The 19,428-nt window shown below is 41.9% G+C and overlaps 1 protein-coding gene across 1 annotated transcript in view; it reads left to right on the top strand.

Annotated features, from left to right (window-relative positions):
• Nucleotides 1–19,428, top strand: part of LOC121880135 — a 134,464-nt gene that overhangs the window by 56,623 nt on the left and 58,413 nt on the right. Inside the window, exon 3 of the mRNA XM_042387196.1 lies at nt 18,156–18,279. Within this exon, the coding sequence (XP_042243130.1) occupies nt 18,156–18,279 (124 nt within the window). The remainder of the gene's footprint in view (nt 1–18,155; nt 18,280–19,428) is intronic.

Here is a 19,428-nt window from a genome sequence, read left to right as displayed (position 1 = left end):
TTCTGGGAGTTAAGGCCACAGACAACATCAATAATTCTGGCATATGAAGCCACAGACAGCAATAATTCTAGCAGTTGAGGCCACAAACAACAGCAATAATTCTGGCAATTGAGGCCACAGACAGCAGCAATAATGCTGGCAGAAGAAGCCACAGAAAGAATCTATAAATCTGACAGTTGAGGCCACAAACAACAGCTTATTTCTGGTGAACGAAACCACAGGCAACATCAATAATTCTGGCTGACGAAGCCACAGAGAGCAGCAGTATTTCTGGCAGACGAAGCCACAGACAACAGCAATAATTCTGGCAGTTGAGGCCACAGACAACAGCACTTATTTTACCAGTTGAAGCAAAAGAGATCCTCAATAATTCTGGAAGTTGAGGCCATAGACAACAGCAATAATTCTTTCAGTTGAAGCCAAAGACAATAGCAATAATTCTGGCAGTTGAGGCCACAGACAAGCAGTAATTATGGCAAATGAAGCCACCGACAAGCACAATTCTGGCAGTTGAGGCCACAGACAACAGCAATGATACTGGCAGACGAAACCACAGACAACAGTAATAATTCTGCCTAATTAAGCCACAGACAACAACAATAATTTTGGCAAATGAGGGCACAGACAACAGCTATAATTCTGCCTAATTAAGCCACAGACAACAGCAATAATTATGGCAGATGAGGGCACAGACAACAGCAATAATTATGGCAGATGAGGGCACAGACAACAGCAATAATTATGGCAGATGAGGGCACAGGCAACAGCAATAATTCTGCCAAATTAAGCCACGGACAACAGCAATAATTCTGATAGTCGAGGCCACCGGCAACAGCAATAATTCTGGCAGACGAAGCCACAGACAGAAGCTATAATTGTGGCAAGCGAAGCCAAAGACAGACTTGACTTGTTTGGGGATTATTGGCCACTTCGCCGTTAGGCTATTTCGGCCGAAGGTGTTTGTTTGCAGACATTTTCTTTGGACTTCTTCCTTTTTTTCCTTTTACTTTTAAATTGCCATTCTTCTTCTTGGTCTTGTTCTGGTATACATTCTTGTTCTTGGTCTTGTTCTGGTATACATTCTTGTTCTTGGTCTTGTTCTGGTATACATTCTTGTTCTTGGTCTTGTTCTGGTATACATTCTTGTTCTTGGTCTTGTTCTGGTATACATTCTTGTTCTTGGTCTTGTTCTGGTATACATTCTTGTTCTTGGTCTTGTTCTGGTATACATTCTTGTTCTTGGTCTTGTTCTGGTATACATTCTTGTTCTTGGTTTTTGTATGTATATTATGTATGTTGTATGTATACCATGTATGTTCTCTATATATACACATTATTTCTCTAGTCAGTAGCGTGTGGCAATGCCCCCGTTTCATGTCACCACACGCTTAGATAAATGTGCCTGGCGACATCTAGAAGCTGCTAGTGAACCACTTACCACATGTCGCTTGATAGGTCAGAGTGAGGTCAAGTGACCCATATAGGAGTGTAAGGACTACCTGCGCTTGTAAGCGCACCTTGTATATTTCCGTTAATAAGAACCTACAGAAATCTACAGGTGTTTATGTTCGCCCCTGTAGTTAGAACCAAGTACCCCGAACATCTCCATGGCGCAGTGAGTATCAAGTGATCGATTAAGTGGAAATAAGTGCGTTCATGTAAAATCAAGGCCGGTAGACCTCCTCCGTCAACTCCGTCATCCGTCGCCATTGTCTCCCACAAAAATTCGTTTGAATTACCAACGAGTTTTGAGCAATGCTTCAGTGACGTGCCCCTCGTGTGTGTAGTGTTAAAGTGTGTGTCCTTGTTTTAAAGGATTTCCTAAGGTGGAAGGCTGATATAGGGCATTTGTGGTGCGCCAGCGCGTCCGTCCCAGGCTGCCTGGAGGGTAACTCACCCCCCACCGCCTCCCTCTGCGCTACCCCCGCCCACACACACCAACTCACGCACGGACACACCGACTGCAGTCATTTCTTCATATATATTTTATATATATATTTATATATATATATATATATATATATATATATATATATATATATATATATATATATATATATATATATATATTATATATACATATATAAGTTACTTATCTGTGTATTCAATTAATTTTGTTGTCTCAGATCTGGTTGATACGACGGGCTGACCAGTCAACACTGATTCGAGACACAATAGACAGATAAAATAATTATGCCCCGGGCCTCATGCAGGGGTGTCCCTAGCGCCCGGATGAATCAGACGGATGACAGCTCTACAGAGATGGATGACCAGTCAAAGCACGATGCCCCACCCTCTCCCAACACATCTTCCAGCCACACCCCTCGACCCTCAGCCTCGTCCTCTGAGATAATTGCTCTGATGAAGCTTATGAGGGAGGAAAGGCGCGAGGACGAAGCGAAAAGACGTGCTGAGGACCACCAACGGAGATTGGAAGATAACGAACGGTTTGCAGCTTTGATATCTAGCCTCACTGCTAATCAAGCCCTTGGCCCTTCCACTACTCCGGTACTGACTGGCTCAGATACCTCGTCAATGCCCTCTACCAAAGTGGTTGTCCAACCCCCACCCACCTTGAAGCCTGATGAGACTTTCCAGACTTTTCGTGAGTGGCGGCGACGGTGGACTGATTATGCTTCAATGGTGGATCTCCAGAGCTTGCCACAGCCTAAACAACTCATTCAGCTACGTATGTGCCTGTCTTTGGGAACGCAGCATGTGTTAGAACACACGTTGCAGGTGCCCCCAATGTCTTTGTTGTCTGTAGAGGTGGTACTGGATGTTCTATAACGGCACATCGAAGGTCAGCGGAATGAAGCTCTCTGCAGGAGGGAAGTGTTTAACTGTAGACAGATGGAGGGCGAGACTTTTGACGATTTCTATGTACAACTCAAGAGAGCCTCGGAAGAGATAGACATATGTCCCGGTAATCACCAACAGTGCGAGGAGACCCAGTTGAAGCAGGTGATCCTGATGGGTGTTAAGGACTAGGAGCTTGTCCAACACCTCACCTCCCTCGACTCTTCCTTCTCTCTTAAGGATGTATTGACAGTATGTCGCTCCTATGAGGCTGCCAGGTGTGCTACCTCTGCCATCCGAGCTCCCCCTACAGCCGTACGGGCCATGTCCCAATACAAGAAAGACAAGAAGTCTACCCCAACGCCTACGCCCACGCCCGGCTCCCTTTGCAACAGCTGTGGTAGGCAGCACGGAACACAGGTGTGTCCAGCTGCTGAGTCTACCTGCGACAGCTGTGACCGCAAGGGTCACTGGTCACTTACAGTACGGTGCCCAGCCAAACGCGTCCAGTGTAATGTGTGTGGTCGTCTGGGCCACTACGGCAAGTGTTTCCCGACAAACATTCCCAAGGGACAGCGTCGGCAGAAGAAGCAGCGCCCTTCCACCAGTGAGGGCTGCCCACAGTCGCCAAATCAGAGGCACGACGACCCTGGACAAAGCCCGACCCATATTAGGAGGGTGTACTCCTCCTCGCGTCCCAGGACCAAAGTCCCCCAGCACGTCAGCATCATTGTGACCTACGGCAGTGTGTCATCCTGGCTCGAGATGCTGCCCGACACCGTCGCTGAGGCTACGGTCATCGGTCCCCAGCATTTGCAATGCTTGGGGCTCTCCCCACGTGATCTAGGACCGCCTCCCATGGACCTCCGCGTCACATTAGACGGTTCACAGATGGCTCCAGCCCTAGGTTTACTCTATGCACATGTCACCTTTGGCAACAGGTCGTGTCAAGCCTGGATTGACGTGCATAATGGTGTCCCGACTCCTTTGCTGTCCTACAGACATTGCCAAGAGTTGGCAATGTCTGGCAATGTCCCAACACCGATTCTCGAGGTAAAATACGCCAACAGGGTGCACGAAGGGAGCAGCAACTACCCTGCTGCCGCCCTACCCCTACCTCTGGCCAGTGACACCTCTCCTCCGGGAAATTTACCTGCTGCTTCATGTCCCCACGCCTCGACTCGCCTCCACGACAGTCACCGTGGAGCCGAGGCCACCAAACGGCGTGCAAGACAGACTGTGTTCCGGCCTGGCATCAACCCCGACATCTCCAATGCTGTCCAGACGTGTAAACCCCGCCAAGTACTACAACCCAGACAGCAGCAGGAACCCTTCATGAGTGACGACAACCCCACCCGCCCCTTTGAGTCTGTGTCGGCCGACTTTTTCTGTGTGTCAGGAGAGTCCTTCCTGGTTATCGTCGACCGTCTCTCTGGTTGGCCGGCTGTCATCAAGTGCGGTAATGACACGACGTCTGCCGCCACCATCAGCAAGTTTCGCCACTACTTCCGTTACGTGGGCGTTCCTGCGCGCCTGCGAACCAACGGAGGGCCCCAGTTCACAAGCCGGGACTTAGCTTTACGTGGGCTTTCCTGCGTGCCTGCGAACCAACGGAGGGCCCCAGTTCACAAGCCGGGACTTTGCTATATATACACATTATTTCTCTAGTCAGTAGCGTGTGGCAATGCCCCCGTTTCATGTCACCACACGCTTAGATAAATGTGCCTGGCGACATCTGGAAGCTGCTAGTGAACCACTTACCACATAAGAACATAAGAACATAAGAATGGAGGAAACTGCAGCGGGCCTATTGGCCCATACTGGGCAGTCCCGTTTACACCCAACCCCTATTGCTCATATAAGCATCCAACCTATGTTTGAAGCTATTCAGCGTATTCGAGTTAATGATGATATTTGGTAACTTGTTCCATTCATCCACTACTCTGTTTCCAAACCAGTGTTTACCTATTTCACGCCTAAATCTAAATTTGTCTAATTTAAAACTATTGTTACGAGTTCGCTCCTGGTTGGATAATTTGAGTACCTTTGTAATGTCCCCTTTGTTTAGCCCTGCCTTCCACTTATACACCTCTATCAGGTCGCCCCTCGCTCTACGTCTCTCGAGGGAGTGCAAATTAAGATGCTTTAACCTGTCCCTATACTCAAGGTTCCTAATGCCCGGGATTAGTTCCATTCTCCTCTGAATTCTTTCCAAGGATTCTATATCCATTCTGTAATACGGTGACCAGAACTGAACTGCGTAATCCAGGTGCGGTCTCACAAGAGCAAGATACAGTTTTAGGATGACCTCGCTAGTCTTGTAACTAACACTCCTTTGTATGAACCCAAGTACTTTATTAGCCTTGTTACGAGCAAAACACATTGTTTACTTGGCTTAAGGTTCCTACTTATCATTACTCCTAAATCTCTCTCGCAGTCGGATTTCTCTATGGCATCGTTGTTCATCTGGTATCTGGTTTCCTGTTTACATCTCCTATACTGAGTAATTTACATTTGTCGACGTTGAATTTCATCTGCCATTTTTCAGACCATTCGAAAAATGTTTTAGATCTTCCTGTAGTTTTAAGAGTCCTCGTCAGATTTGATAACACGTCCTATTTTAGTGTCATCAGCAAATTTACTTATGTTGCTGTCTATGCCGATATCTATGTCGTTTATGTATATAATACACAATAATGGTCCAAGTACTGAGCCTTGGGGAACGCCACTTGTGATGTTGCTCCAATGGGACTTAGTGCCGTTAATGCTCACTCGCTGTTTCCTGTCCTGTAACCACGCCCTAATCCATTTAAGGATGTAACCTTTGATGCCATGTGCTTCTACCTTTCTAATTAGTCTTTCGTGGGGGACTCTGTCGAAGGCTTTGCTAAAGTCGAGATATACCACATCATAATTGTGCCCCTCTTCCTCCGATTCGAAAACTGATGAAAAGAATGTTAATAGATTAGTTAGGCAAGAGCGTCCGCTTGTGAAGCCATGTTGGGAATCATTGATCAATCTGTGCTTCTCCAGGTGATTTCGAATAGAGTTTGAGATGATTGCTTCCAGTACTTTGCCTACTATTGATGTTAGACTGATTGGGCGGTAGTTAGAGGATAGTGATCTATCCCCCTTCTTGAAAATCGGTATTACATTCCCTATCCTCCAGGATTCTGGTACTACACCTGTTTTTAAGGACATGTTAAACAACTTTGCTAAGGGCATACTAAGCTCTTCCTTACATTCCTTCAATACTCTGGCAAATATCTCAGCGGGACCAGGTGACTTATTAGGCTTTAGTTTGTCTATTTGCTTACTAACATCGTTACTAGTCACTACTATCTCACTTAATTTGTTTTCTTCACTATCTCTGAATAGAGTCGGTGTCTCGGGTATCATGTTTAAATTTTCGGTGGTGAAAACTGTTGAAAAATATTTATTCAAATTATTGCTTATTTCTGTGTCGTTATCAGTGAGCTCGCCGGTGTCTGACCGTATTGGTCCAATCGTTTCTCGTGTTTTAGTTTGATACATTTGGTAGAATCCTTTGGGGTTTGTCTTCGCCTCCCTTGCTATCCTTACCTCATTATTCCTCTTTGCTTTCCTTATCTCGGTTTTAACCCTACTCGCCAATACCCTATAATAGTCCCGGAGGTGAATTTCTCCACGATTTATCCTTCTACCTATAGCCTTCCTTTGGCCAATGATGTTCCTTAAATAATTATTAATCCATTTAGGGTCATTGTTGTCTGATCTGAGTTTTTTGTATGGTATGTTCTGCCTTTGTGCATTAAGTAACTCACTATTTAAATTGTCGTGGAACTCGGCAATCTCAGATCTCGTTATCAGGTCGGTGTCATCTGACAGGTTCACGGCCAAGCGCGACACCCCCTCTCTCAGCTGCCTCTTTAAACTGTCAAAGTTCGCCCTTCTGAAATCTGGTACTTTAGTGGAATTTTCCTTACGTCTGCCCTGAAAGTCTAACTGGAATCTAATTTCTTTGTGATCGCTGTTTGCAAATTCGTTCCCTACCTCGACCCTGCTAATGAGGTTTTCTCTGTTTGACAGAACTAAATCGAGTATATTATTACCCCGTGTGGGTTCAGTTATATGTTGACTTAGAAAACAGTCCTGGATAGTCTCGAGAAAATCCTCTGATTCTGAGTTACCTGTAAGGTCAGTCCAATCTATTTGGCCAAGGTTAAAGTCGCCTACTATACAGACTTTGTTGTGTATGGAAGCCCTGCGCATTTCATCCCAGATAAGTCGCTCTTTGACTCTATCAAGATTGGGAGGTCTATATATTACTCCTGTGATTAATTTTTCTCTACCGTCGATTAATTCTATCCAAATTGTTTCTGTATTCCGGTCAGTTTTTATTTCCTTATTTATTTCACACTTCAGATTATCCCTAACATAGATTGCTACTCCGCCTCCTTTCCTGGTCTGCCTATCGGTATGGAACAGTTTGTAACCCGCAATTTGGTATTCGACTGGTAACTCACGTGTGTCTAGGTTGATCCATGTTTCAGTGAATGCAATTATATCGATTTTTTCGGTACATACCAAGGCCCTAATATCATCCATTTTGTTCCTCATACTTCTACTGTTTGCGTAGTATACATTTAAGTTAGTCATGTTCTGAGTCCTCCCCTTACCGCGTTTAGTTTTAAACTCCCAGTCTAATTCAGTTTTGTCATCATTCCTAACACTATTTCCCTGTAATCTTTCACTTTGTTTACCCGCTCCCACTGCAGTCTCCTCCACCCCCGTGCTCATATGTTCTCCTAGCAGTTTAAAGACTTCGATATCTTTTGAACTGCCCCCTCTAGAGCCCCAGCCAGGGTTGCTACTCCATCCCTAGACAGGTGCACCCCATCCCTAGCATAAAGGTCCCTTCTGCCATAGAAGTTGTCCCAGTTGTCAATGAATGGGACTGATATTGACTTGCAATATCTGTCAAGACGGTCGTTGACACCAACCGCCCTTGACAACCATTCACTGCCAACTCTCCTTCTAGGCAGGACACCGCATATGATAGGGATCCCTCCCTTAGTCCTAATACGATCTATAGCTGCCTTGAACTTATCAAGAAGCTCCTCACTCCTACACCGACCAATATCATTGCCTCCTGCACTGAGGCAGATAATGGGTTTGTTCCCATTACCAGACAAGATATTGTCCATCCTGTCAATTTTATCCCCCACCCCAGCTCCTGGCAAACACACCCTCATCCTATTTTTGTTTTTACCACAAAAGGCCCTGTCCATGTACCTTACCTGTGAGTCACCAACAATTAAAGTTTTTATGCCTTCCTTGTCTTCCCTGTCCCTGACTGTACTAACGTCCAATTCGTCTATCAAGGGACTGAACGAGTTGGTACACTTAGCTGTTGTTGTCGTTGTTGTCGTATCCTTGGTGTACTTCTTCACCACCAGCTTGGTCCTCCCATTACTCACACTTTCCACTCTCTTGAGTTTTCGTCAGACACTGGCTTTACTCGTCCAGCCTCCCCTTTTAACTTCGCCAGCTCTTCTTTTAATTTCAGGTTCTCCAACGTGGCCCTCTCAATTTCTTCATTGGCCTTGGTCAATTTTTCCATGGACCACTCCAGTTTGGTCAACAAACTCTCATACCCAAGACCGCACATAGCACTGGCCATATCTGATAATTATCCCTCCGGAGCTAACCCTGCCGTGACCTTTCCCCTAGTGAGGTCAGATGTCGCTTGAGAGGTCAGAGTGAGGTCAGTTGACCCATATAGGAGTGTAGGAACTACCTGAGCTTGTAAGCGCACCTTGTATATTTCCGTTAATAAGAACCTACAGAACTCTACAGGTGTTTATGTTCGCCCTTGTAGTTACAACCAAGTACCCCGAACATCTCCAGTTTTGTTCTGGTATACATTCTTGTTCTTGGTCTTGTTCTGGTATACATTCTTGTTCTTGGTCTTGTTCTGGTATACATTCTTGTTCTTGGTCTTGTTCTGGTATACATTCTTGTTCTTGGTCTTGTTCTGGTATACATTCTTGTTCTTGGTCTTGTTCTGGTATACATTCTTGTTCTTGGTCTTGTTCTGGTATACATTCTTGTTCTTGGTCTTGTTCTGGTATACATTCTTGTTCTTGGTCTTGTTCTGGTCTACACTCTTCTTCTTGGTCTTGTTCTGGTATACATTCTTGTTCTTGGTCTTGTTCTGGTATACATTCTTCTTCTTGGTCTTGTTCCACTTTTATTGTGGTCTTGTTGGGGTCTTGATTCTTCTTTTTTCGGTCTTTTTGGGGTCTTGATTCTTCTTTTCTTCGGTCTTGTTGGGGTCTTGATTCTTTTTTTTCTTCGGTCTTCACTACAATGAGAGCCTCCTTGTCGCTCAGGTTTTTCTTGCTTCGCAGCTTAGCCACCCTACGCTCCTCCCTCCACTTGGGACACTCCCGGTCGGAGGAGGAGTGAGTGCCACCACAAGCTGCGCATTTCTTGTTGGCCGCTGAGCAGTTGGTGTCCTGGTGCCCGGGTGTTCCGCACCAGCAACAGACCTCCCGAGCACGACACTTCCCCGCCAGATGGCCATACTTCTGGCATTTGTAACATCTTGTTGGTCTTCTTTCATACGGTCTTACGGAGATGTTCTCCCATCCCAGCAAAACGGTGCTTGGTAGCTTCATGGGGTAGCTAGCCAGTGCTACTCCACTGGTCAGCTTCCGTACTATTGTGAGCTGGTCTCCGATCAGCTCGGCCAGTTCTTCTTTTTCAAGGTGTTCTATCTCGGTGTGGGAGATGACTCCCAACACCAAGTTGTCCTCTGCGCGAGCTTGCACTAATATCTGGATCCCGTTGATTTCTGTTATGTTGGCTATTTGCTGGGCCTGTCCCCATTCCGCGAAGGTGACGATAAGGCAACCACTCGCTCTGTGGACGACCCGTGTCACCCCCTTGATTCCCGAGGAGTCGTAAAACTTCCTCAGGACAAGGAGGTTTAGTTGCTTGCACGAAGGGCATGTGACAGGGTACAGTCTTATGACCTTCGCCTGGTCACACGTCAGCATTGCCAGCTTCACGTGGTACCTCGGGAGCAGAGAAGGTCTTGCCTCCCCGAGGTGCAGTTCTCAGACAACAGCAACAATACTGGCAGACGAAGCTACAGACAGCAGCAATAATTCTGGCAGACGTAGCTACAGACAACAGCAATAATTCTGGCAGTTGAGGCCACAGACAACAGGAATAATTATGGCAGACGAAGCCACAGACAAGAAATAATTCTGGCAGTTGAGGTCACAGACTACAGCAATAATTCTGGCAGTTGAGGCCACAGACAACAGTAATAATTCTGGCTGTTGAGGCCACAAACAACAGCATTAATTCTGGCAGACGATGTCACAGTAGCAATAATTCTGGCAGTTGAGGCCACAGAGAGCAGCAATAATTTTGGCAGTTGAGGCCACAGACAACAGCAATAATTTTGGCATTCGAGGCCATAGACAACAGCAATAATTCTGGCAGTTGAAGCCACAGTCAACAGTAATAATTCTGGCAGACAAGGCCACAGACAACAGCAATAATAATTCTGCTAGTTGAGGGTACAGACAACAGCAATAATTCTGGCAGTGGAGGCCAAAGATAAGCAGTAATTATGGCAGACGAAGTCACAGATAAGCAATAATTCTGGCAGACGAAGCCACAGACAACAGCAATAATTCTGGCAGACGAAGCCACAGAGAACGGTAGTAATTCTTGTAGACGAAACCACAGACAACAGCAATAATTCTGACAGTTGAGGCCACAGGCAACAGCAATAATTCGTTACATGCAAACGAACAATATGTTTTTAAATTAAATATTTTTTTATTAACCCTAGTAAAAGAGTTGTGTTGGTGGAACCGTGAAGGGTACTTTCAATGAGGGTTAGAGATCCAGAGAAAAGCGTGTCGCTCCTCAAGAGTAGCCGGCGCGCTCTCTGATAAGTTACCAAATACCCTTTATGAGTACGATTTTTACCCCGGGTAAACCCCACCATGTAGTTCGTGAGAAACTACTAAATTAGAAACGGCTCAGGAATAACTGCCTTAAAACTCGTGACCCTATTCCTCGCCTATACCCTTATACTGCCTTCAGTATGAGACTTTTCATTTATTATTAATACTTACTCAGTTAATGTTATTAGAATATTGCAAATCATTATGTACAATACCATATGCAATGGCATGCTGCAAATCAATTAATACAGACAATGCAATCTCACGTAAAAGATTTATATTGTAGATATTGTAGTGTTAATTCACTCCCATATACTGTACATACATAAGTGACTTGACTTGGTTACATGGTATGTACTGTACTTGTGGGGCCACTTTTTTTTTTTACACAGGGATTAGCCCACCCGGGCACGGGCCACCGACTCACATCGGGGGCTGGGGGGCGAAAATGTAATAATAACAATAATAATAATTATTAGCTCGTAGTAAATAAAATTTATAATAAATACAAAACTAAAACTGAAATATTAATAACAACACTGATGATAATAATAATAAATACAATAATAATAATAATAATAATAATAATAATAATAATAATAATAATAATAAAGAAATACAAAAATGAATAAAGATCAACAGTAAGAAACAATATACCATATGTATGTTGTGTTGTCAAAGTAAGAGAAACAATTGATACCCTGCAATTGTGTGTAAATGAGGCAGAAAGTCAGATCAGCAACCTGGGACTTGGCCACAATTTTTGGGATGCCATATTGCAGCAGGGTCTACCATTAGACAACACATTATGCTTCCAAAATCTTCTCAGGCGGTAGTACCTCCCTGTTTGGTAGCTGCCTACTACTACCTATCATTATTACTAATGGCTCATTTGTGTTCACTTAATTCAAAATATATAAACTGAAAATCGTGTGTCCCCTTTATACTGACAAAATATTTTGCACTAGAAAACCATAAAAAAAAAAAGTTATGGGGAATTCATTTTAATGGAATTTAGGTTAAAAAACAGTAGTATACGAATATTTATTTTTATTACAAGAATTGTCAGACAAACACAAGCACAATTATTTCTTAACACATGCAGTAAGCATTCAAATGTTTCGGTTTTGGAGGAGAGCTGCGTGGTTTGTTTGAATGAATCCGGGGTGAAGTGTTGGCTGCATAGAACAAAACTCCTGTTGAGTTTTGAGAGTGGCTTATTTAAACAGTTGTGCAACCTGTAACCACTTTTCACATCTGCAAGGAGGGGAAGGTGTCATTAGAGATAAATCTAATTACACTATTGCAAGGATTGTTCTTCATTGTTATTTTATTGGGTAAAATTGCATTTTCCACCACACACCTCTTTCAACATGGACATTTTGTTGTATTTTTTAATGGGTATGAAACGATTTTGACTTTCATTGGTTTATAAAAATTCTGTAGAGCGTTTGGCCCCAAATTATTACGTTATTAAAAACATTTTTTAGTACTATCACCGTGTTTACGTAAATAAATTATCTAATTTCCCACTCTATTATGCATTTGCGACGGAAATGGTATAGAAGAAAAGTTTCTTATAATATCCTTTTAAGTGTTACACGAATAAAAAATTCTCGATTTTATGGTTGTGAAACACTGAAATAATACCATTCACCCTATTTTGGGCCAAGAACATGAAAGAACACACAAAAAGGTCTGTGATTAGGGGCAAACTCTCTAATAATAACCATTTCTGGCTTAAATCACGATCCTACACCCTTCTAAATAAGCTAACTCACTGGGGCTGCCTCCCCACCAGGCTAACGGCTATTGAACTATTTCTTGACCACGTAATTTACTAAACTAAACTAAACCTAACCTTGTCCTTATGGTAGGTAGGGTTAGGCCCTAACCTTATCTCATATGAATGATGCATAAGATAAACATAATGTGGTTCAAAACGCAATAATACCGTTTTTTTCCTCATTACACTTACCTCTGTTGCTCCTTTGGGAAGGCTGAATGTTGAAGATCATATATCGAAATATTTATACATTAAATTATTTCACCGGACAAAAATTTTATTCATGGATAACATATCTTTAGTTTCTGTTTACTAAAAACAAAATATAATTCCTATATTTAAAATTAAAAGTTTTCTCAGGGATATGCCATATAAGATAAACGATGGTGTTGCCATGATGCCATTTGTTGCGTGGGAAGAATACTATAATGGTTTGCCTTCCACTCATTCTTTAACCCTCATTGGGTACGGTGTGGGGAGACACCTTGCGGTCACATACCTGCAAGTGAGCAGACCCAGGTTCGATCCCCATGAAAGGCTGAAAATCAAACTGGAAGGGTACGGAATTCGGGAAAATATCTTGACGTGGATAAAAGACTTTCTACATGACCGCAAGCAGTGTGTGGTGATTAATGGCACGAAATCATCATCTGTACCTGTCACGAGCGGGGTGCCACAGGGCAGTGTATTTGGCCCGCTGTTGTTTGTTTGTTTCATAAATGACATGCCTGACGTTGTACACTCCTCCATACAAATGTTTGCGGATGACGCCAAGTTATTTCTGGAAATCAAGAACCAAGCGGACTGTGAAGAGCTGCAGAAGGATCTCTGTGAGCTCCAAGAATGGTCCAAGAAATGGGTGCTGAGATTCAATGTCACGAAGTGTAAGAGGATGCACCTGGGGCATACCAACGGTAAGGAGGCATATCATATGTCCCAACGGGATGAAGAAACTGCACTATTTGAGACAATGTGAGAAGGACCTAGGTGTATATGTTGGGAATGAGCTGAAGTTCTCGGGCCATTGCGAGAAGAAGGCAAATCTGGAGTACTGTCACCCCGTCTGGTTCCCGAGATATACTAGGGACTGTCAGTTGATTGAAAATGTTCAAAGGAGGGCCATCAGACTAGTGCCTACATTTCGGCACCTCAGTTACCCTGAACTTGCCAAGCTTATACTACAGACGGGCAAGTGGCAATCTAATTGAGGTGTACAAGCATCTCAAGGGACACTACTCAGTCGGGTGTCCTTACCTGGAGCCGGCGGACGCTCGCCCCACAACGGGTCACAGCTCAAGGCTGAAGAAGCCGCAGGTCCAGAAAACTGTGAGTGCAAACTTTTTTCGGAGTGAGGGTTGTAAACTCTTGGAACAATCTACCAGGAAGTGTTGTGACGGCACCGAGTGTGAGCTCTTTCAAGGCCAGACTTGACCAACACTGGAGCAGGTTCAAGTACATTCAGGAGCCGGTGTATGCCCAGTACTTGCCAAAAGTGCCGAACAGAGTCGTAACCGATCGCCCAAGCGGCTAACGAGCCGATCAGTGGTGAAGAGGATAAATGTAAAAGAAAGTAAAAGTGAAACTATGGGCAAGCTTCTTTACGCCATTTGCCTCTGTCTACCCAGCTGCAATTGGGAACCATTATCACAAAAACTTTTTTAGAAAAAAAAAGGTTTATTTTTATACTTTTACTTTTTTACTTTTATCCTCTTCGCCACTGATCGGCTTGTTAGCCGCTTGGGCGATCGGTCACGTCTCTTTTCCTTTATATTCTTCACCAAAAGGTCGGCTCGCTAGCCGCCCGGGCGATCGGTCACGTCTCTGTCACGCACTGTTGGCAAATACTGGGCATGCACCGGCTCCTGAGTGTACCTGAACCCGCTCCAGTGTTGGTCAAGTCTTCTCTTGAAAGAGCTCACACTCGGTGCCGTCACAACCTCTCTGGTAGATTGTTCAAGAGTTTACAACCCTCACTCCGAAAAAGTTCCCTCACGGTTTTCCGGACTTGACTTCTTCAATCTTGAGCTGTGACCCCTTGTGGGGCGAGCGTCCGCCAGCTCCAAGTAAGGACACTCAACTGAGTAGTGCCCCCTGAGATGCTTATAAACCTTGCCCGTCTGTAGTATAAGCTAGGCAAGTTCAGGCGCTCCAATCTCTCAGGGTAGCTGAGATGCCGAAGTGCAGGCACCAGTTTGGTGGCCCTCCTTTGAACATTTTCAACCAACTGACAGTCCCTAGCATATCTCGGGGACCAGATGGGGTGACAGTACTCCAGATGGGGAAGCACTTCACTCCTGAAGATCGTCACGAGGGACGGACCGTCTAGATATCTGAACGATAAGGTTATATTATATTTTTGGAATCAGCAGGAAAATTTACAATAAAAAATATATAATTTTTTTTTCAGTCTTTTCAGTTCTCTATTTCATGTCTGGAAAATGTAAGTATTCGTCACTTATGTCAATATTTAATGTTATGGAAAGACTAGGGACAATCATGGCCAGGGAATTGGCTTGAGATGATCAGATGACATGTAATTTAACGTGCTTCATAACTGGATGACGGAGTTGGTGATAATACTCTACTATCATAATGACAGAGACACCCCATTTTGTCACCAATCCATTTCGTCACCGACCCGTTTCGTCACCAATATCAAATCCGCTTCGTCACCACTAACAGTTGCTGGTATTGGTGACAAATTGTTGTTTTAATGCATATATTGATGGGAATGGACGAGGTGACGAAACTGGTAAAGCAGTGGTTACAGAACGGGTTAAAAATAGTGGGGACGAAGCGGTTTGGTGACGATGTGGGCAGACCCCATAATGACATCTACTTTTGGTAAATTTCTTTCATCTGCCTTGATGAACCCTGGAAGTAGTTGTCCAACCTTCTCGGCTGATCGGCTATGTAAATAAATATTATTAGATAATTAATTGTGCTTTACTGTGCAACAGAAATGCCATATTGAATATATAAATATTACTGAGCACATTAACCAATTCAATGGATATTAACTGCCCCTACTACAAATTTCATAGTATAAACTTTCCAAACAATATTGATATTATTTTGGTTTTGGTCATCTGGGGAATCCTAAGATTCTAACTATGGGATTAAGTACTTTAAACAATAAGACAAATTATCTCTACAGGATTTTTGCGGCAAAACATTTTTCGATCATAAGAAAATACAGGTCATAGGTTAGGTTAGGTTAGGATATGATGTGTTATAAGGTTACCTTAACATGCATTGGAAAGGGTGGGGGTAGTAACTCGAAACTAGTGATTTCCGATAGAAATTAAGGTCTAAATTGTTCATAACACATCGCAAACCATCAGAAAATAAATAACATAGTCTGCATGACTATGACCAAAACTTAAAGTTTACCCAATATAGCCTATGTCGAATCTAAGCATCCAAATACTTATGGTAGTTAAAGTAAAATTTTACCCATTATTTAAAATAAATGATGATATATCCCAGTGGTTCATTAGTGAATCATCAAAACAATAACAACAGTATGTTGTCATGTTTACCTAGCATCAGGCATTCTAAAAAAGTCCAAACAATGTCATTACTTCTCAATTGATTCGTACCATCCCTGCATCGTCTGCAGGGTAGGTGGCGACATCATTGGAAATGGCGGCCCTGTTTCTAGAGAAATAAACTTATCTCGACTATTATAGCAGGACTCTAAAATTTTATTACAAATTATATATATACCGTATCACGCTATGAACGAGGCAGAGTGTATTTCTTGTGTTTACCCAGAACCGTCAACTCGTTTATTATTCATGCAACCCCCCCGCCCCAAAAAAAAAAAAAAATTGATAAAATAAACTTTCAAATTTCCAAACGAAGAGTTAGAACAGGCAACCCCCATAAGTCTACCCTAGGAAATGTTGCATCAAAATTACCCTTTTTAGGTTTTTGTTCTTTTTTGGAGCTTGTGTTTACCATATTTTGTCTTTATTTTTTTAAATCAACCTTCCATTTTGACCCCTCATTCTCCTTGGTTTTCATAGCCCTCTGCACTTCCAAAGAAATTCAGATTTTAGGCATTTTCTTTACAAAAAATGGTTACCTTGAACATATCAAGAAGGATTTGCAAATAAACACGTGTCATGCTATGTCTTTTATTTTTATCTTTAGTTAAATATTTTTTTTATAATTTCTGTTGATTTAATTTAATATATGAGACGATTAATACTTTTTTACTTCTACTTGAGTACATTGAACTTTGGTTATTTTTACTTGTACTGGAGTAACGTTTTACCAATGTGAAAATATTTTTACTTAAGTAACAAAGTCTTTTTACAACTGTTAACTACTAACTTCAGGATGATACGTCTTGAATTTGACCAATACAAAGGTCCCCGACTTACGAACGGCCGCCGATATGAACGAGGTTAAACTTTAAATTTACAGTATTTTATTTACCTTATCCTGAATTGGTTGATATCAGGACAAGAAATATTTACATTACGTTATACGCATAAATAAACACTCGAAATGGGTCATTATTACACCATTACATCAAACTACATACAAAGTATAAAGATAGGATATCCTACAATATAAATTGATATTCAAGGTTTGCTGATGTGGATGGAAGTCAGGAATTAATGGTTGAGCTTAGTTTGTGAGCTCCTCCATGATCGCCAATTTTTACTGAAGGTGGTGAGTGTGGTGTTTCTCTGGTAAGGATCGTTAAGGAGCTGACTATGGCAGGGAATTTGACATCCAACAATAGCTGGTAGGATGTGCGCGCAGACAAAGGAATCTAGACTCGTGCAAGACTATTATTTAAATCAGGGGCAATTATTTACAACTCAGGTACCTATTAAGTATTACTTTAACTAAATATAATCTAAATTAAATTCAATATATATATATATATATATATATATATATATATATATATATATATATATATATATATATATATATATATATATATATATATATATATATATATATATATATATATATATATATATATAATTCCCAAACAAAAATTCTTACATTATTTCTATTGTTCTGCTATTCAACATACAGTATTAGATTAGCAGTTATGATATACCTGATGACTATTTTTTTTTACTTTTATTTACTGTATTTTGTTATTCTATTTCGTATTTTCTCTTAAATAAAGTGATTTTTGATGTATATAAGGACTTAAGCTATGATATAGTGGGATTTTAAACATTGTTCTGTAAGTACAGTATGCACATAGCATGTGTTTCAACTTACATACATTTTCGACTTAAGAACGTCCTCAGGGATGGAACCCGTTTGTAACCGAGGGACCACCTGCCCCTGTTATTTATAGTTTTCCTCTCTCCGTCACCTACTTTATTTTTTTTGTGTGCTAAATGATGCTTATAGTTAATCTTTTTTTTCTGTTATCTGTATTTAATACTGATTTTTCCAATGAAATGAATTCAAATCAGTTTCTTGGCTATATTTTAGAACACAAACTATGTTCCTGTATTGATTTTACACAGTAAAAATAATTTTCAGTTCCAATTCTGTGTATTGTTTAATTTCAATACAGCCTTCTGGCCTTCACTGAAGTGTTCTACTATCCACAGCTTGTGATGGGCAACATTGTGGTGAGCTTTGGTGTGCTGTATGTCCACTTAGTTGATAATGGCTACAGCAACACTGAGGTATCCGGTATTCCTGCACTCTTTGTAGGCTTTACCTTTCTACTAGGTAAGTACTGTACTATATAGTACACTCTGTGATTCAGGTCTGTTTTATTGTAACAAAATTATGCAGTGCTCGGCACATATGGGGCTCTAGCCTTGCCAAGTTATCCCAAATTCCGGCTTATAGAGGCACTTCCCCTCCTACAAAAATACAACAATATATATATATATATATATATATATATATATATATATATATATATATATATATATATATATATATATATATATATATATATATATATATATATATATATATATATATCATTAGCCCAATAAAGCACATGGACTTCTACATATAATCAACACCTCACCCCGCCAGGATTCGAACCCACGATCTTATAATTGTGACCGGGGAACGCTACCTCTGGGCCACCAGGAAACTAAAAGCAGTCCTAGCTTCTGTTATATTTCGCACAAAGCCTGTTCAGCCAGCTTATGGCGCCGTGAACCTCTAATGGGGACCACCCGTGCCGCTTAGGTGATCAGAGCTACATTTACCAAATCCGGCTTCGAAACACGAGGATCCATATATATTTCATTAGCCCAATAAAGCACGCGGACTTCTACATATAATCAACACCTCACCCCGCCAGGATTCGAACCCACGTGAGTTCGAATCCTGACACCATAAGCTCGTTGAACAGGCTTTGTGTGAAATATAACAGAGTCTAGGACTGCTTTTAGTGTCCTGGTGGCCCAAAGGTAGTGTTCCCCGGTCACAATTATAAGATCATGGGTTCGAATCCTGGTGGGGTGAGGTGTTGATTTTATATATATATATATATATATATATATATATATATATATATATATATATATATATATATATATATATATATATATATATATATAAAATCACATAACACAATATATATATATATATATTGACAATCCCTTATCCAAAATCCTTGGGACCAGATGCATTTCGGTTTTAGAATGGTTAGGTTTTTTTTTTTTACTGGGATCAGCCACCCGGGCACAGGTACTGACCCACATTGGGGCCTGGGGGCTAAAATATAATAATAATAATAATAATAATAGTAATAATAATACAGTGGTCCTCGGTTAACAAGCGCCTCGGTTACGCACTCCATATAAGATTCTTAAATTGGGTTATGAACAAAATTCGGTTGGATTTCTACAATTCGAC

This window comes from Homarus americanus, unplaced genomic scaffold (genome assembly GCF_018991925.1).
Source record: "Homarus americanus isolate GMGI-L3 unplaced genomic scaffold, GMGI_Hamer_2.0 scaffold30108, whole genome shotgun sequence".
Taxonomy (NCBI): domain Eukaryota; kingdom Metazoa; phylum Arthropoda; class Malacostraca; order Decapoda; family Nephropidae; genus Homarus; species Homarus americanus.
This window is presented reverse-complemented; position numbering and strand designations above follow the sequence as displayed.